General features: G+C 44.1%; 1 protein-coding gene across 1 annotated transcript in view; it reads right to left on the reverse strand.

The window, feature by feature from the left end:
- Positions 1 to 17401, reverse strand: part of wu:fj29h11 (protein NO VEIN) — a 104056-nt gene that overhangs the window by 58011 nt on the left and 28644 nt on the right. The window contains exons 7-16 of the mRNA XM_041216852.1: positions 17088 to 17219; positions 16621 to 16818; positions 15609 to 15749; positions 13015 to 13275; positions 9902 to 10076; positions 9046 to 9212; positions 8153 to 8281; positions 5281 to 5462; positions 4935 to 5143; positions 434 to 667 (exon numbers count right to left, since the gene is read on the reverse strand). Of these exons, the coding sequence (XP_041072786.1) occupies positions 434 to 667; positions 4935 to 5143; positions 5281 to 5462; positions 8153 to 8281; positions 9046 to 9212; positions 9902 to 10076; positions 13015 to 13275; positions 15609 to 15749; positions 16621 to 16818; positions 17088 to 17219 (1828 nt within the window). The remainder of the gene's footprint in view (positions 1 to 433; positions 668 to 4934; positions 5144 to 5280; positions 5463 to 8152; positions 8282 to 9045; positions 9213 to 9901; positions 10077 to 13014; positions 13276 to 15608; positions 15750 to 16620; positions 16819 to 17087; positions 17220 to 17401) is intronic.

Here is a 17401-nt window from a genome sequence, read left to right on the forward strand (position 1 = left end):
TTTTGTGAGCCAATTATAAGAACATGCAAAACAGGAGGAGTAGGCCACTCGGCCCATCGAGCCGTTCAATAAGATCGTGGCTAATCTGCTTGTGGTTCGATTTCCACATTCCCATCTAACCCCAATAACCTTTGCTTCCCTTGCCTAACAACAATCTACCTACCTCCACCTTAAAAATATTCAGTGACCCCCATCTCCACCGCCTTCTGTGGTACAGATTTCTGAAGGCGTACAGCACTCAGAAAAAATTTCTCCTCCTCTCTGCCCTAAAAGGGGGGAGACCCCTAATTTTAAAAACAGGGCTATGAAGACATTGACCCCCTAATCAAGGCAAGAGAATTTGAGCCATTGGCAGCACTTGGTGTAGATTGAACATGTCTTATCAGAGAAATGTAATCCTAAACTTGAATACTCCAAACAAAAACGATCTCACCTTCTAAACCTCCGATTGCTGCCAAAGCAGTTTCCACGTGATTAGCCAGCAACGCCAAAGGAGCGTTTCTCAATCCATCTGCAACCACAATGGAAACTAAATGTCCTGCTGTCCCCACAGGATCATGTAGCTTGACGGCCTGAGCAAAGAGCTCAGGGCTCGTTTCTGTGGTGAGTCTCAGCAATATACCCGGCTTAACTTCTAGAGCAACCAAGTCATTGAGCACAGCTGAACCTGCAAGAGAAAAAAAAGAGCTTCCATTTATATAGTACGTTCCACCTGTCTCCCGACGCAATAAAGCTGCAGGGGAATGCAAGAAATATTTTATGCATAATAAAGTCTCACTGTAATAGAATGAGCAGCCAGTTAATTCGCTCTCAGTGCTGTTGGCGGAGGGAAGAGTTTTGGCTCGATCACAGAGGGGAACTCCCTGGTTTTCGCAAATTAGCGTCACAGGAACTTTAATGTCCACTTCAAACAGCGGAACAGGCTCAGCAACTCAGACAGTGCAGCACTCTTGCAGCATCGTACTGAAGTCAGCTTTGATTATATCCTTGGCATGGTGTGCGGCTTGAGTCGAAAAGGACAAAGAAGTTAAATGTCATTAAAAACCTGTAACATCCTTTTCTTTTTCAAATCAAACATTTTGCTAAAAATTAATCAAAAAAGGAAGGAAATTGTTTTAATGGAGTCATGAAAACAGACACTGAGGGGGTTGACTGATGTTCATGTTCATGTGCATGTTGCACAGCTACAACAAGATCACTGAAGCTTCCTAAAGATGTTAATTTAAATTAGTTTAATTAATTGACGGTGTAAATTAAAATTCCACTGGAATTCCGTTATCAGCATTCACCAGGACTAATACTTTAAATCACTTAAGGAAGCCGTTTTGCAGTAACCCAATCCTGTAATTGCTCTCCGCACACCACACTGTTGGGTAAGTAAGTGCAGCTTTTTCAGGACACATGCAGTTCCTCTGCAATATAGGAACAGGATGAAGCCATTCAGCCTCTCGAGCCTAGCCAGCCATTCAATTACACTCCGGTTTACCTGTCCCTCAACTCCACTTGTGGGTCAGGGAGCAATTGAGGAGTGATGGAAACCTGAAAAGGGTGATGTTCACAAGACAACAAAATGACTTTTTTCCCCGAAAGCAAACTATTGTGGATGCTGGAAATTTGGAATAAAATCAGATTTGCTGCAAGTGTTCAGCAGGTCAGGCAGAGAGAGAAACAGAGTTAAGATTTCAGGTTGATGGCCTTTCTAATGGTTCTAATTTGTTTTTCATGGGGTGTAGGTGTCGCTGGCTGGTCCAGCATTTATTGTCCAGCCCTAATTGCCCTTTGAGAAGGTGGTGGTGAGCTGTCTTTTTGAACCGCTGCAGCCCATGTGGTGTAGGTACACCCACAGCGCTGTTAGGGAGGGAGTTCCAGGATTTTGACCCAGCGACAGTGAAGGAAAGGCGATATATTTCCAAGTCAGGATGGTGAGTGACTTGGAGGGGAACTTCCAGGTTATGGTGTTCCCCATGTGTCTGCTGCCCTTGTCCTTCTAGCTGGTAGAGGTTGTAGGTTTGGAAAGTGCTGCTGAAGGAGCCTTGGTGAGTTGCTGCAGTGCATCTTGTAGATGGTGCACACACTGCTGTCACAATGCGTCAGTGGAGGGAGTGAATGTTTAAAGTGGTGGATGGGGTCCTGATCAAATGGGATTCTTTGTCCTGGACGGTGTCAATCTTCTTAAGTGTTGTGGGAGCTGCACTCATCCAGGCAAGCGGAGGGTATTCCATCAGACTCCTGACTTGCGGCTTGTAGATGGTGAACAGGCTTTGGGGAGTCAGGAGATGAGTTACTCGTGGCAGGATTCCCAGCCTCTGAGAGGCACTTGTAGCCACAGTGTTTATGTGGCCGTGCTAGTTCAGTTTCTGGTAGCCCCGAGGATGTTGACAGTGAGGGATTCAGCGATGGTAATGCCATTGAATGTCAAGGGGAGATGGTTAGAAACACTATTGAGCTGAAACGTTACCGAGCTGAAATGTTATCGAGCTGAAATGTTACCGAACTGAAACGCTGTCGAGCTGAAACGTTGTCGAGCTGAAACGCTGTCGAGCTGAAACGCTGTCGAGCTGAAACGCTGTCGAGCTGAAACAGTGTCGAGCTGAAACAGTGTCGAGCTGAAACGCTGTCGAGCTGAAACGCTGTCGAGCTGAAACGCTGTCGAGCTGAAACGCTGTCGAGCTGAAACGCTGTCGAGCTGAAACAGTGTCGAGCTGAAACAGTGTCGAGCTGAAACAGTGTCGAGCTGAAACGTTATCGAGCTGAAACGTTATCGAGCTGAAACAGTGTCGAGCTGAAACGCTGTCGAGCTGAAACGCTGTCGAGCTGAAACGCTGTCGAGCTGAAACGCTGTCGAGCTGAAACGCTGTCGAGCTGAAACGCTGTCGAGCTGAAACAGTGTCGAGCTGAAACGCTGTCGAGCTGAAACGCTGTCGAGCTGAAACGCTGTCGAGCTGAAACAGTGTCGAGCTGAAACAGTGTCGAGCTGAAACAGTGTCGAGCTGAAACAGTGTCGAGCTGAAACGTTATCGAGCTGAAACGTTATCGAGCTGAAACAGTGTCGAGCTGAAATGTTATCGAGCTGAAATGTTATCGAGCTGAAACAGTGTCGAGCTGAAACGCTGTCGAGCTGAAACGCTGTCGAGCTGAAACGCTGTCGAGCTGAAACGCTGTCGAGCTGAAACGCTGTCGAGCTGAAACGTTGTCGAGCTGAAACGTTGTCGAGCTGACACGTTGTCGAGCTGACACGTTGTCGAGCTGAAATGTTATCGAGCTGAAACAGTGTCGAGCTGAAACGTTATCGAGCTGAAACGTTGTGCCGAACTTTTGCAGAATCAGGTCAACTCCGGAGGCCTTTAGACCTGGGTGTGGAAGTCCCGCCTCTATTTTCCAGCAGATCCCATTTTTGCCAGCAGAGTAATGGGCAGTGTGTCAGTCACACAGGTGGGAAACCTGAATTCAGCAGAGTCATTTGAAATTAGTACCGAGTTCAAACGGGCCCCATTTTTGCTGTTCTAAGGGCCTTAACCCACATGGGGAAGTCACTAGTTCATGGAGGAGACGTGAATACTCTCGAAGGGTGGGTAAGTGTTTAAGTGTCATGAACTGAAATGATTTAAATCTCAGCCCTTTAAACATGAAAAAACAGGCTTCAGCCGTTTGAATAAAAACAACCACTGTTGGAGGGAGTGCATTGATTCATAGGCCATCTGGTATAGCTTGGAAAAAAACTACTGTCATATCTTCCTGCAGTTTCAATAAACTTCATTGTTGACATTTCCCTAGTCTAGGGCTAGTACTACAGCTTAGCCCAATATGAATGCTTGGCGGAGTTCCAAAAGCTCCAAAACCACTTATCTCAGGAAGGAGGCTGCGCACATGTTTTGATTGACAGTTTTAAGAGGCTATTGACAGATCATGGGTGGAACTTCAAGGTCCTGCCAAGGTCACTGGACTTTTGAATGGCTTGCTGCAACCCTACTGCAATGTGGCCGTAAAATTTGTCTTTGATGTGGTTAATGAATAGAAATGTGTTTGTTTTTATAACAGACTGATGTCTGGAGGGGATTCAAAATCTATTAATGCTTTTCATGAATGAGAGCTTTTTCAGTTTCAAGTTTGTATGAGCAAGAGCTCTCTTAGATTGTTTGAAGTTTTTCATCTCCGTTTGGCTTCTGAGGTCTGTCCATTGTGGACATTGGGTGAGTGGCTATGGAGGTGCCATGTAGGAGGGGGGGGGCAGGTATGAGGTGGCATGTGAGGGATGAGGGCTAGAAGGCCTAACAACCTTTTATCAAATGGGGCCAAAGTCTCTCAGAACCGAGGTGGGCCTTCTAACCAGCTTGCCTTGGCACTCGCCAGTATCCAAATCTCCCCCAGAGGCAGCAGGCCTGACTTCATCTCAACCACACCTCCCGCAACCCCCCCGCCCCCCCCACCCCCCCCCCCCAGCCCCCCCACCCCCATCCCCTAAAAGAGCAAAATCGTGCAGGCGGGGGTCGTTTCCACAGAGATGAGTCTGCCGAGTCGGGAGATTTCACGACTCAAGCTTCCCACCTCTTGGTGAAAATCCAACCCATTACCTCTCTTTCTCTCTCCGCGGATGCTGCATGACCTGCTGAACATTTCCAGCGTTTTAAGATATTTTTCTAATCAGGTATCATAAAGTAAACGAGGTGCATGGAGACAATTCCAGCACTGCAGTAGGACAGTACAATATCTCACTACGTTCATCCCTTCTTCCACCTCAAAAGAGTTGGGTTGTGGCCAAGTACTCTTTGAACGTAAGGTACATCCCACTACACTTAACAATATGATATTCCTCAGTGAAAAAGTTAACATTTAGTGATGTAGACTGATGATCTAGCTCAATGTCTACAACTGAAGCACAACGATAAATTGAGAGAAGCTGTATAATGGATAAATATGACACATGAAGGGCTTACTTTCCAGACTAAGATGAGCTGCTTTCCTGCTGCAATGTCTTTCAATGAAGTCCTTGAGTGACCCGTGCTGTGGCTCAAACACCATCTCCCACTGCGACCATTCTGCAAGATCTTCTAGCAAGGGGGCATTCAACAGACACGATAAAGCCTGTTCCTTACTCAAATCCCCAAGGAGCCCGACAGAACCACTTGAATCAATGTTGCTGTAACTTTAAAGACAAAATGATTATCGTTATTAATCAAAGCCAAATAATATCCTGAAATATTTTAAAGAGAGAGGATCTGTCACATCAATTCCGCGCCCCCCCCCACCGAGGTGCAGTAGGTTTAATTTTCAGAGCCTCACCTGGATTCTTCAACATATAGTGTGGCTTCATACAGCACCAAGCTCCGAGGGCTGTTATGGCCACTGTGTGACTTGGTTTGGTGCTCTATCATCTGGACCATATTGGACAGTGTCCCATGTCCAAGTTCCTTACTGTCTTTCACCTTAAACTGGCTTCTCAATGCAGCTTCAATCACTGGAAACTGAATCAGAGAATGATTATGTCCAACAACACTACCAGTTTGCATTTGTACAGCACTTTTAATGTATCAAAACACCTCAAGACACTTCATGTGAGTGTGTTATAAAGAAACATTTGACACTGAACCACATAAGGTGACATTGGTCCAAAGAGATAACCAGAATTTTTTAACTCTGGACATGTCCGAGCAGAATACAGTCAATGCACTAAGGAGCTAACCTGCGATTGGTCTCCAACTATGTAACTCTCAGCAAATGGACAATGTTAGGGGAAAATTAAAAATGCTAAAAGAGAACACTAAGAATTTACTGAAGAACACTTCCAAATCTTCAAGCAACCATGGATGCTAAACCTATTGACAGCTGAGGATAAGCAGATGGACATTGTACACAAAAGGGCTTTGAGTTTGTGAGATTTACACAGCTTCAAGAGATGAGCTAATGTCCAGCCACAAACAGAACCATTCAAGTGGTGTAACGATGCAGTGAAGCCTTGAGAGCTGGACTGGAGATAAAACATAACATAAAGTTAGACTAGGTGTAATCCTCTCTCAGGTAGGGATGGGGCAGATGGTTTAGCTTAGATATGGGAGGACACACAAAGACAAGAGAGGGGGCTTTAATGAAACACAAACAGTTCTGAGTTGTGAGAACCAAGGTCTTTGTGTACGTGTTTTAATTTTGATTGGATAATATAATTATGTATACACCCTTTAGAATAATTGGTTAGCAAAATCAGATGTTTATGTGCTCAATAGGATAGTTTTAACATGGTACCTGTGTGTAGGTTACCGATTGGACATATTCAAATGTACTCAAGTGTATTGTGATAAGAAAAAGTACAAAAGTAATGAAATGTAATCAATCAGGGAGCTGGGTCTTCATTCTTAGGAATGATTGCGGCTCCCTTGCAAATGCTTGAATAAAACCGGTAAAGGAAACCTGAGTCTCTCTGGTCGCTATGTGGTCGGGGATTGTAGTTTCTCCTCTGGCCTATGCGGTATTTGTAGGGTGGGAGGGAATACCCTCTTCAGACAACATTGCACATCAGGATAGCAAAGAATGATACAGAGATATTCAGAAAACTTTTAAAATTCTGGGTAATTTCAACAAATTGAGCCATGTAAAATGTAAAGAGTGGAAACTAGGAAATGAAAAGCTAAAAGCAAAAAAAAAAGACCAAAGACAACATAAAGTGGGAAGCAAACTATTGACTTCAAACATATCAGAACTTGTGACTTTGAAATCAGGATCAGAAAGCTCCTGCCTGCTGAGAACAGAGCTGCTTTTTAAAAAGTGTGTTTTCATTTCTATTTCTAATTCATCATCTTGTGGTATACCAGAGAATAGCTGAACATCCAAGAGGTGTTCGGCTAGGAAGGATCATCCATCAGAGAACTCTGAATTCTGTCCTATGCTTCCCCAATTACAGCAGGAGCAACAACTTGCACTTATATAGCATCTTTAACATAATACAATGTCCCAAGGCATTTCACAGGAGCACTATAAAGCATGACACCTAGCCATATGAAGAGATGACTAAAAGCTTGTTCAAATAGGTAGGTTTTAAGGAGCGTCTTAAAAGGAGGAAATTGAGGTAAAGTGTTTTCGGGAAGGACTTCCAGCGTTTAGGATCTTGGTAGCCGGAAGCCATGGCCACAATGGTGGAGCAATTAAAATCATAAGAGACCAGAATTAGAGGAGTGTAGATATCCATGGGGTGTGGGACTGGAGGGAATTAAAGAGACCAGGAGGGGTGAGGCCTCGGAGGGATTTGAAAACAAGGGTGAGAATTTTAAAATCAAGATGTGGCCTGACTGGAAGCCAATGCAGATCAGCAATCACAGCGGCTGGTGCAAGTAAGGACATGGACAGCAGAGTATTTGATGACCTCAAGTTTAGGGGAGTGTAGAACGTGAGAGGTCAGCTGGGAGTGCGCTGGAGTTGTCATGTCTAAAGGTAATAAAGGTATTGGTGAGGATTTCAGTGAGGAACTGAGGCAGGAGCGGAGTTGGGCACTGTGCTGGAGGTGGGAAAAGACAGTCTTAGGGAGGCAGAGATATGTGGTCTGAGGCTCATTTCAGGGTCAGATATGACACCAAGGTTGAAAACAATTCAATTCAGCTTCTCGCGATTGCCATGGAGGGGGATGGAATGTGTGGCCAGGGAACAGAGTTTATGGTGGGGATGGATGAGAATGTCTTTAGTCTTCCAAATGGTTAGTTGCAGGAAATTTCTAATTGTCCCAGTACAAGATGTTGGACAAGCAATCTGACAATTTAGAAAGAGTGGGGTGGTTGGGAGATGTGGTGGTGCGGCAGAGCTGGGTGGCATCAGCGTACAGGCAGAAACTGACTTTGTTTTGAGATCTTGCTGCTAAGTGGCAGCGTGTCAATGAGATATTGGAAGGGGGGCAAGGCATAATCCCTGGGAGGGGGGTGGGAAGGAAACCATTGCAGGTGATTCTCTGGCTACAATTATATAGCTAAGAATGGAAACATATCTGTACCAGCCACATGAGAAACACATTATACTGAGAATGTCATGAACATAAATCATGCTTATCACACTGTGCCTTCACATCTCCTCAGCAGGAGTTTCCATATGCATATTAATCTGTAACCTGTAAAAGGTAACAACTTGCCTCTGCTCCCTCCCATTCCAAGTGGCACCTTTCACTAAGCTCACTCACCATGGACTCCTTGAGGGTTCCACATTGCCTGATGAACTCATACACATCTTGGCGACTAGTTTGGAATCCACAGGTTCTGGCAGCTTGTGGATATAGAAACAGACTGCCCCCAGCAGCTTCTTCTAGCAGCTGTGCAATAAAACAAACCATCGTGGATTAAGAATCTTTCCTTTTTGGTTGTTACACAAGCATTCTTGGTCATTACACTCAAAAGCAAACCTACATTCAGTTTGACACTTTGAAGCAGATTCTATTCATGTGGTATGCACAACGGTTTGTACAGATGGTGAAGACGAATACTGTAAGGCCTGTACATCAACACATTCACCTCAGTATTGATTCAAAATAGACTTAATTGGCTTAGAACACTCATGTAGCAAGGTTTTGGGGCCAAAACGAACAAAGGACAGTTATAAGGAAAGAGAAGCAATTAAACAATGGTCAATGTGGTCCCTTTGTGCATCATGAAAGCATTGACTCCCAGTGACCTCAAGAAGTGGGATAACCTACTTCCTAGTTACAGGCACTGGCAATATATTAGCACCAACAATCAATCCTTCTAGATTCAAGAGAAGCTACTCTAAATTTACTATACCATTACAGCACAGAATATCCTTTTTTGAGAGGTAGAAGATGGTAATTTTCTTTTTTATACACATGCACAATTCTTCTTACAATTACTATTTAGGCTTCAGCTTTTCTAAACAGACAGTGGGTGAAATGAGACTGGGTGGTGAAGTGAGAGAACACACTGTTCTCTCATCTCTTGAACCAAGGTCATTTGCAGCCCAAACTTGGCAGAATGAATATTTCAGCACTAAACTAAACAAAGAATTTTCTAACTTTTACCACAACGTGCAAAATTTACCTCAAATAAAGCACAACACACTCACCTGAGAGTGTTTCACCAGGTATTCAAGGAAAGTGCCGTGCCCCATGCCAACAAAGTCCCTCAGCTTGAAGTGATTAACCAACCTTTTCTCCAGTTTAGATAAGTAGACAAGACTCAAGTACTCAGTCACACTGGAGAGATTCTTCTGTACATATTCTCTTACAGATCCTAAAGACGAAGACAGCAATAAACTCAGCAACACAATACTCATCACATCATCAAGGATAATTGTACAGCTGTCAGGCCAGTGGAGAAGCACAATAACTTGGAGCACTGGTGCACAGTACCACAAGTGGTTAGACTCCTGAGATCCACCACATTCCTCATTACCACATCACAAAAGCTGGGGAGAGGGAAACTTTGGCCCTTGGTGTAGGCATGTGTGACTTGAGAGCAGCACTGGCATACAAGGTACTCGTTATTATGAGAAATATAAGTAGGAAAGAAATAGAGATAAAAAGTTTTAAACATGATGTAACTTTGGATGTTTTATTACGAAAAGGTAATAAAGAAGTGCAAGACGTTGACAATTAACTTGAATTTCCCTTCCATTTGTGGGGAATCAGCCGACTTCTACTCAGCACCTCACAGCAACAGGACAACAGAGGCAGACAGTTTGCCAACTGGAAGTCACTGCACTGTTACTTTAAGAATGAATTGATTCCCAATTATAAAGAAGCAACATGGTACCTATTTTGGTTGATCTTTACCTTGATATACTTTACAATTACTAAATTGTAATTACTAAATTTTGATTACTAAATCAAAGCCACCCTCCATGATTCAGCAGGATCTCAAAATGTAACCCACCTTCACCAGGAGGCGGAGCTTCATTGTTCACACAAAATGTAACCCACCTTCACCAGGAGGCGGAGCTTCATTGTTCACACTGCCGTTTACAGTTGGCTTATTTGGTTTTTCTTTAGCCACCAAGTCCTGAGGAGCCTCCAGTGAACCACAGCAAATGGCTAATTGAAAGAGTGTCCGGGCCAATCGATCATCTTCCACCTTGATCAGGAAGTCTTGAACAAACTGACCAGTCGGGGGTTGGGGAGGGGGGGAGAGAAAAAGTACAGTTAGATGGGCCCTGGCTTAGTCTCCAAAGAATTCATCTGTAGGCACAGGCATGTTCCATGAAGTTAAAACATAGAGAGAAGTAGGAGAGGGTGATGTGTCAGCAAAAACAATAGAAGGATTTTTTTAAAAAATAGGTAAACTGAAGGAAGATTTATATAAAAGCAAAACCAAGCACATCAGTTTAAGAGATTAGTGGGGAACACTACATAAAGAATGCAGGATGGAATCATGCGGGAATAATCAATTAATTTTCAACATAAGAGAAACAGGGTTAATGTTTTGAGCTGAATATGACTCTTCTTCAGAGTTTTGAAGAGTCATTCAACTCAAATCTTTCTACACAGACACTGCCAGACCTAGAGATTTTCCACTACTTTGTTTTTATTTATAATGAATTTTCAGCACATGGTTTTTATTTACATATAATGTATATGACACTCCAGTTGTAAAACTGTACGAATAAAGAATCATAAAATGGTATCTGCTGCATCACTGCATCCACCACAGAACTAATAACTGCTCTGTACTGACAACGTGCTGTGATTGTACTCCACTGTCAGAACGCTTGGCTGACAGACCAGTCTTTGTACTTTTCTCCAGTTGGATGTTGAGAATGGCAATGCCATCATCTTCAGCCACCAGCGCAAACTCTGTACTTCTGCAACCAATTACATCCCCCATCCTGGTCTCTGTCTCGGGCTGAAGCGGACTGTTGGTGCCTTTTCGATGCAGAGGTGAGCTTCAACTCCATCTCCCCTCTGTCACAAGAACTGCCTTCTTCACCGTCTATAATACTTTGCCCCTATTTCAACCCATTTGGCTGCTGAAACACTCATTCATTCTTTTGTCAATTCCAGAGTTGACTATTCCAATACTGTCCTAACCGTCCTCCATGTTCTCTAAAATTCAGCCCATCCAAGATTCTACCTGCATCCTACTTCACACCAAGGTCTGCTCAACCATCATTCCTGTCCTTGTTGACTCACGTGCAGCTTCTACTTTCTTAACACCTCCAAATTAAAAGTCTCATGCCTAAATCCCTTAAGGGTCTCATCCCTCCCCATCTCTATAACCTCTTACAACCCTGTAACATAAACTTTCCATCATCCTGTGCTGTCAATTACCACACCTTCCCCATTCGCCAACATTGGTAGCTGGTGAGGCCCCATGCTCTGCAATTTCCTGACTGAGTAGATCTACTTCTCCGCCCTCCCCATCTTTTTAAAACTCATCTCTAACCAAGTCTTTGGTCACCCCACAAAATATTTCCTCCTTTTGGCCGGTGCCAGTGTGTGTGTGTGTTTTACATCTCCTTGGAGCAGCCAGGGACGTTTTCTACATTAGAGGCACTACACAAACGCAAGCTGCTGTAGTACTTGGCAGTGCAGTTTGACAACACCATAGTCAAAGCTGGAAGCAAAGCAATTGCATCATTGCAAAGCCGCTTACAACAGCAAGGAACAGGTGGAAGAATTCTACTCACGTTTAGATTCATGCACCAAATGCGTTTTTATCACTCTCCTGTATTTCTGTTTGAAAAGAGTTAGAAAGAAGATCTACTCATTTCAAACTATAGAAGACGAATTATTGTAGGAAACTGCCTCAGTAAAATAGAAAGGAGGTTTTTCAGTTGGATAACTGTTTTTGCATTCATTTTGTCTTATGTTAAGGCAGTCTGGCTTATGTTGGGATTATCAAGATTGATCCAGCACTGGCAGTGTCTATGTTTGGCATCAATGTACAAAACATCTTGGCACAGAACGCGTACCAAGAGATAACTGCAGTAAGTGGTTGGTACTAAGTTACCAAAAGAGAGGAACAAGAGTGAAAAGTTAGATCCACTTGATCCCATTAATTTGTTTACCACACATATCGTTTTCTTCTTTTCAAACTTTAATTATTAATTAACAGAAGTGGCGGGTCTGAAAATTCTCCCAGGGAAAGTTCTCTCTTCACTGCCTCCTGATCGTGTATGCCCGAGACACTACCATCAACCCACCCTGTTTCTAAATATTCTGCTTAAAACGGCTGTCAGATAATATCCCAAAGCCTACCATTCAGTAGAAAATAACTGCACGGCACCAGATGCCCACTTTAAAACTGTTTATTCTACTGCATTGAGATGTCTAAGAAAACGCACTTTGCAGGTGACGTATAGTGAAACCTCCAGAAACAGGCACTCCCAGAAAACACTCTTTTTTGACACCCGAGAAAAGTGACACGTAAAAGGTACGAATGCTCATAAATTACAACCAGCCTTCAGTGTAAAAAGTCCTTTGACAACTTAAAACAATCGACACAGCCGGCTGCAAAGCTGCTGAAGCCGGAATCTTTCGGGGACAGCAGTTGTGACTGGCGCTTTCCCCTTGCAGCTTGTTGCCTTATGGCCCCAGAATTCCCTGGTGGCTAGCCCAGCGCAGGGCGAAGCAGGGCCTCATGCTTTTGTGAAAGGGAAGCTTTTTACCCTAATGCACAGCCACAGAGAAACCAGTCTCTCTCCAGGATGGAAACACAGGACAGAAAGGTGTCACCGCAGCTACAGGCGCTGGTTAAAGAGCCTCCCATTTACTGAATTGTTTTTATCTAAACAGTACATACAATGACTTCTGAAAATAAGGACATCGGCAAGAAACACGAAAGAGAGCTGATGTCAGTCCCCAAGGTGACTATTATTTACTGGTTCTGCTCTACCTACAAAGTCAGGGTACCAGGGAGACCTGGCAAAGCAATCCGAAGATTCTTAGCAATTGTACAGCCAACACACATGCAATCCACTTCTCTCACTTCCTCCCCAGTGAGATTCTTGAAAAACCCAATGAAGGCCGACCATTATAATGTTATTACTTTACACAGTCACGATTTCGACCTTGATTTAAAAAACACAATTACCTACCTTTGTCATTTTCTCACTGAAAACCCCTCGTGCATTGATGAACACCTGAAAGACTGCATCTGCTGCAGTCATAGTGGCATACTGCTTCCGGAGAATCAGAGACCCACTGGCAGAATAGAGGTGTGGTCCACTGGCGGGGTCCAGCACAGTTTTCTTAACTTTGTTCAATCGATTGCTCACTTCCTCCTCCATTTCCTTCTGGACCCGATTCCTCGCCTTCTCCACAGTGGCCCGTTCAGTGTTTGTAGTCTTTGCCAGTGTCTAGTCAACAAAGTTTCAACACAAGAAACAATTCATTAATTCCTTTTCTTCACTTTCAATGACCTCTTCCCCCCCTTCGCCTCCCATCTCTCACAGCAACAAACCATCCTCCAGCTGACAGTGCAGATACCGACTGTGCACAGATCCCAGTTCACAGATCTGCTATCAGCAACAAGGAAACCATCCCTATTTTCTCTCTTTCTACAGGGACGTTATAACCAACTCATTTGCAGCAGTAATTTCTAGATTTATGCAGTGAGTAGCTTTATTGTTTATGCAGTGAGTAACTTTATTGTTAAGGGGTGAATAAAGTGCAATATGAAAAGGTAAAAAACTGCCTGCCAAACAAATAGGCATATAGACAGGCAGAGAGAGGGATAACAGGTTGCTTAAAACCAGACCAAGTTGGCAGTAAAGTGCTGTACAAAGTGGCATCAGCTGCAAAAATCAGGATTTTACAACCATTGTTCTAACCAGGAATTAGGCTTCAGGGGAGAAGTTTCCACTCAGTGGGTAAGCGTGTGTCTGACCCGCTCGAGAGTGAAATGATGCACATCGATGTTGGCCGAGCGCGCCGACGTTAACACACAGTCACGCGATCGGCGGGCGTGTGCCAGAGTCAGCAGTGTGCCCGCCAACAATTAAAAGGCCAGTTAAGGCCATTAAACAATCAATTAAACTAAATTTTTCACCGCCCATCCAACCTAATAGTTCCAATCTAACGATCAGTCGTGGGTAGGTGCAAGGTTTACACTCGCCCTCCTCCCCCCTCCCACACACAGAGTGCGCTGAGCGCTGCCGCTCGCCTATGACACTGGGGGAGGTGGGTCTTTACTGGCCCGCCAGTGTGAAATCGCAGTCTGGTGCTGAACATGGAGGGCAGTCAGCTTCCCAACCACCCCCTCCCACCAAGGGCAAAATTCTGCACCAGGGGTCAGTAAAATCTCTGGTATAATTTGTTTTTTTTTAAGCAAGTGCAATATCAGAATGAAGGAAGCATTCGTCAATGATGGTGGTTATGCTGCAGGAGGACAGAAGCAGACTAGTGTTCTGTTTTTGCTTCCTTCTCAACTCTCCTTTCACGAAACATCATTCTTTCCCAAAGGGGGAGGTGACAGGCACCTTAACCTTAGACCCTCCCAGATACTGAAACAGGAGCAGAGAAGGTTGGAAATACACAGCAGGTGCTCCAGCAACTGGAGAGAGGGAGAAAATAAAACAGCTTAACTCAGAACTCAGGAGTTAAATCAGGAAAGATTAAACAGGGGAGGCAATGGCGTAGTGGTATTGTCACTGGACTAGTAATCCAGAGACCCAGGGTAAGGCTTTGGGGATCTGGGTTCGAATCCCGCCATGGCAGATGGTGGAATTTGAATTCAATAAAAATCTGGAATTAATGATGACCCTAATTGTCATAAAAACCATAAAAATCATTTAAAAAATCTGACTCACTAAGGAAATCTGGCATCCTTACCTTGTCAGGCTTACATGTGACTCCAGGTCCACAATAATGGGGTTGACACTCAAATGGCCTCACAAGCCACCCAAGTCTCAAGGACAGTTAGGGACGGGTCACAAACACTGGCCTACCCAACAGCATCCACATCCCCTACACAAATCAACAAAAGAAAAGTGAAGGCTTAGGGACCACCTCTATTAATGGACTGGGGAGGGTTTCTCCACTTTTGGAAGAATCCAAAGCTAAGGGCCACAAATACAAATAAATAAACCCAACAGGGAAATAAGGAGACATTTATTTACTGGGAGTGGTTAGATAGTGGAATTCACTACCACAGGAAGTGACTGAGGCAAATAGCGAAGATGCTTTCAAAAAGAGATCAGACAGGTATGTCATGAGAGAACAGGGAATAGAGAGATATGCTGAAAGGCAGAGATGAGACAGATAGAATGGGAGGAGAATCATGTGCAGTATATAAACACCAGTACAGATAGTTGGGCCAAATGGCCTGTTTCCGTGCTGCATTATTCTATCTGGTTCTGAGAAGGACCATTGTCCAAGATGTTCTACATCGTCGGGCCCGGTAACTTTGCGCAATTGCTGCATAGAATGCTCAACTGAAAAATTCAGATAGATTTGTGAATCAAGGAGAAAGGTTTTGCCTCCAAGGATTGAAAAGGCAGCATTTCACGAAGCAGTTTGGATATCAACTCACAGGTGCAGAGCAGCAGTTTCAGCTGTTAGCAAGAGTCTCCCAGGACTGTATCCCAAATATGAATCTGCATCTTCAGCATGAGGGATAAAAAGGAGGGAAAGATAGATGCTTTCATTTCAACCAGTAATAAATTATCAAAGTAAAATAAAGGCTACTCACAGATATGAGAAGTCCGATGCTAGTAATCCTGATTCCAAGCTCGTACGGTGAGTCACAGTGATATTGATCTGCTAGGTATTGTATGAAATCTGCCAAGTCTATTTTTTGTGCTCTCCGGATTTTTTTATATTGCTGGAGACTCTGGAGGGCAAAAGTAAACCATGAATATCTGCAAATATTTGTGATGACAGTGAAAAGGGCAATAAGGAATATAAACAGAAAGGAACAATCCATCGTACATCAACAAGCAAGACATGCTGAACTTTTATATTGTAGCTTTTAACTCTACCACAGTCCCTAACTCTCCAAGCAGGTGGTAACAGGGAGCTCTGAGAGCTAACTGACATGGGCAGAGAGCAGCAATTTAAATCCTTACACACCACACAGTCCCTGATCTGAGCAGAGTCAGCTGACCTCAACCAGAGGAGGGGTGAGGCTGGGTGGTCCCTGCCTGTTTCCCTCTTCAAAAGCAAACTGGCTGTTGGAGGAAGGAAGGAAGGAAGGGAGCAACATGGATAAGCGCCCATGAGGTGAAGTGGTGCAGCCAGAAAAGGTAACAGCAACGGAGGGAGAGTCTGTAAGCAAATGAACCCTCTGCTCTCTCAATGACAAAGCAATGCATGGCCCAGGATGACAGAATCTAGAGTTCACTGGCTTAGGAAGACCTTACAAAAACCTCACTCCACCGTAGCAAACCTTTGCCCGGCTTCTACGGTAACCATCAGCATCAGAATTCACCCGAACAGTCTAAAAAAAAAAGTTTACATATCTTGCAAGTTGTAAGAAAGCATTATTTTACTGAGAGAGAAAGCTTTATTTACTCAGCTCTAGATGAATGAAGCTAGCCTCTGAATAAACAGAACCCTCGCTCATGCAGACATCATGCCCTTTGAGGACTCGAAACGTCAACTCTTTTCTTCTCCGCCGATGCTGCCAGACCTGCTGAGTTTTTCCAGGTAATTCTGTTTTTATCATGCCCTTTTATACTGATTAAACATGCTACACACTGTACCTGTAAAATATCCACTGTCTCAATTTCAAATATATCCTCATCCTTCAGTGACTGGGGCACTTTGAACAACCTGTGCACAAGTGGCTGTTTGCATAAAGGACCGAGCTTCAGGTCTTCAAAGTTTTGCTTGTTCTTCAGTGCAGCCAAGCACTGGTTCAGCTCATAGAGAGTGCAGACACATCGGATACTTTCAAAAGCCTGAAAATATGGAATTAGAAAGTGTTACTTTGCTTCATTGCAAAAAGGTATCTTGTCACATGTTAGGGCAGAAGAAAAGCACAGGGGTCGATTTAAAAGGGAGAAGCAACATCACAGCTAAAAGCAAAAGGCCTGACCGATAAAGTTGGTTTAGTTCCTATCTCGGTCAGCGCTGGAGGAAAGGAGAGGGTGGGGTAGGCAGAAATCCCACCCTGCTGGAACTCCAGTCCAGAAAAGCCCCCTTCCGTCCACCAATAATTTTCACTTACCTCTATAAAAATTGTGATTTCTCGCTGTGTTCGGCGAAGTTCTTGAATCGCGGGCAGATCTTTGGCAGGTTGCCAGATGCCAATGTTTTTCAGGTTTTGTATTCTGAAGTGTCTGCAAACTCTACTCACCACCTGTACGAAAGAAAGAGACAGAGAGATAGACCACAGACAACAAGGAGGGCGGAGAGTACGATAAGAGAGACAGAAAGAGAGAAAGAAAAAGAAAAGGGAGAGAAGGGGAGAACACAGACTTTTAGTTGCAATGAGCTGGGGTTGTAACACCCAGTTTCTAGCTGCTGGGAAAGAAATGCCCA

The sequence above is a fragment of the Carcharodon carcharias genome, chromosome 22 (assembly GCF_017639515.1).
Source record: "Carcharodon carcharias isolate sCarCar2 chromosome 22, sCarCar2.pri, whole genome shotgun sequence".
NCBI lineage: Eukaryota > Metazoa > Chordata > Chondrichthyes > Lamniformes > Lamnidae > Carcharodon > Carcharodon carcharias.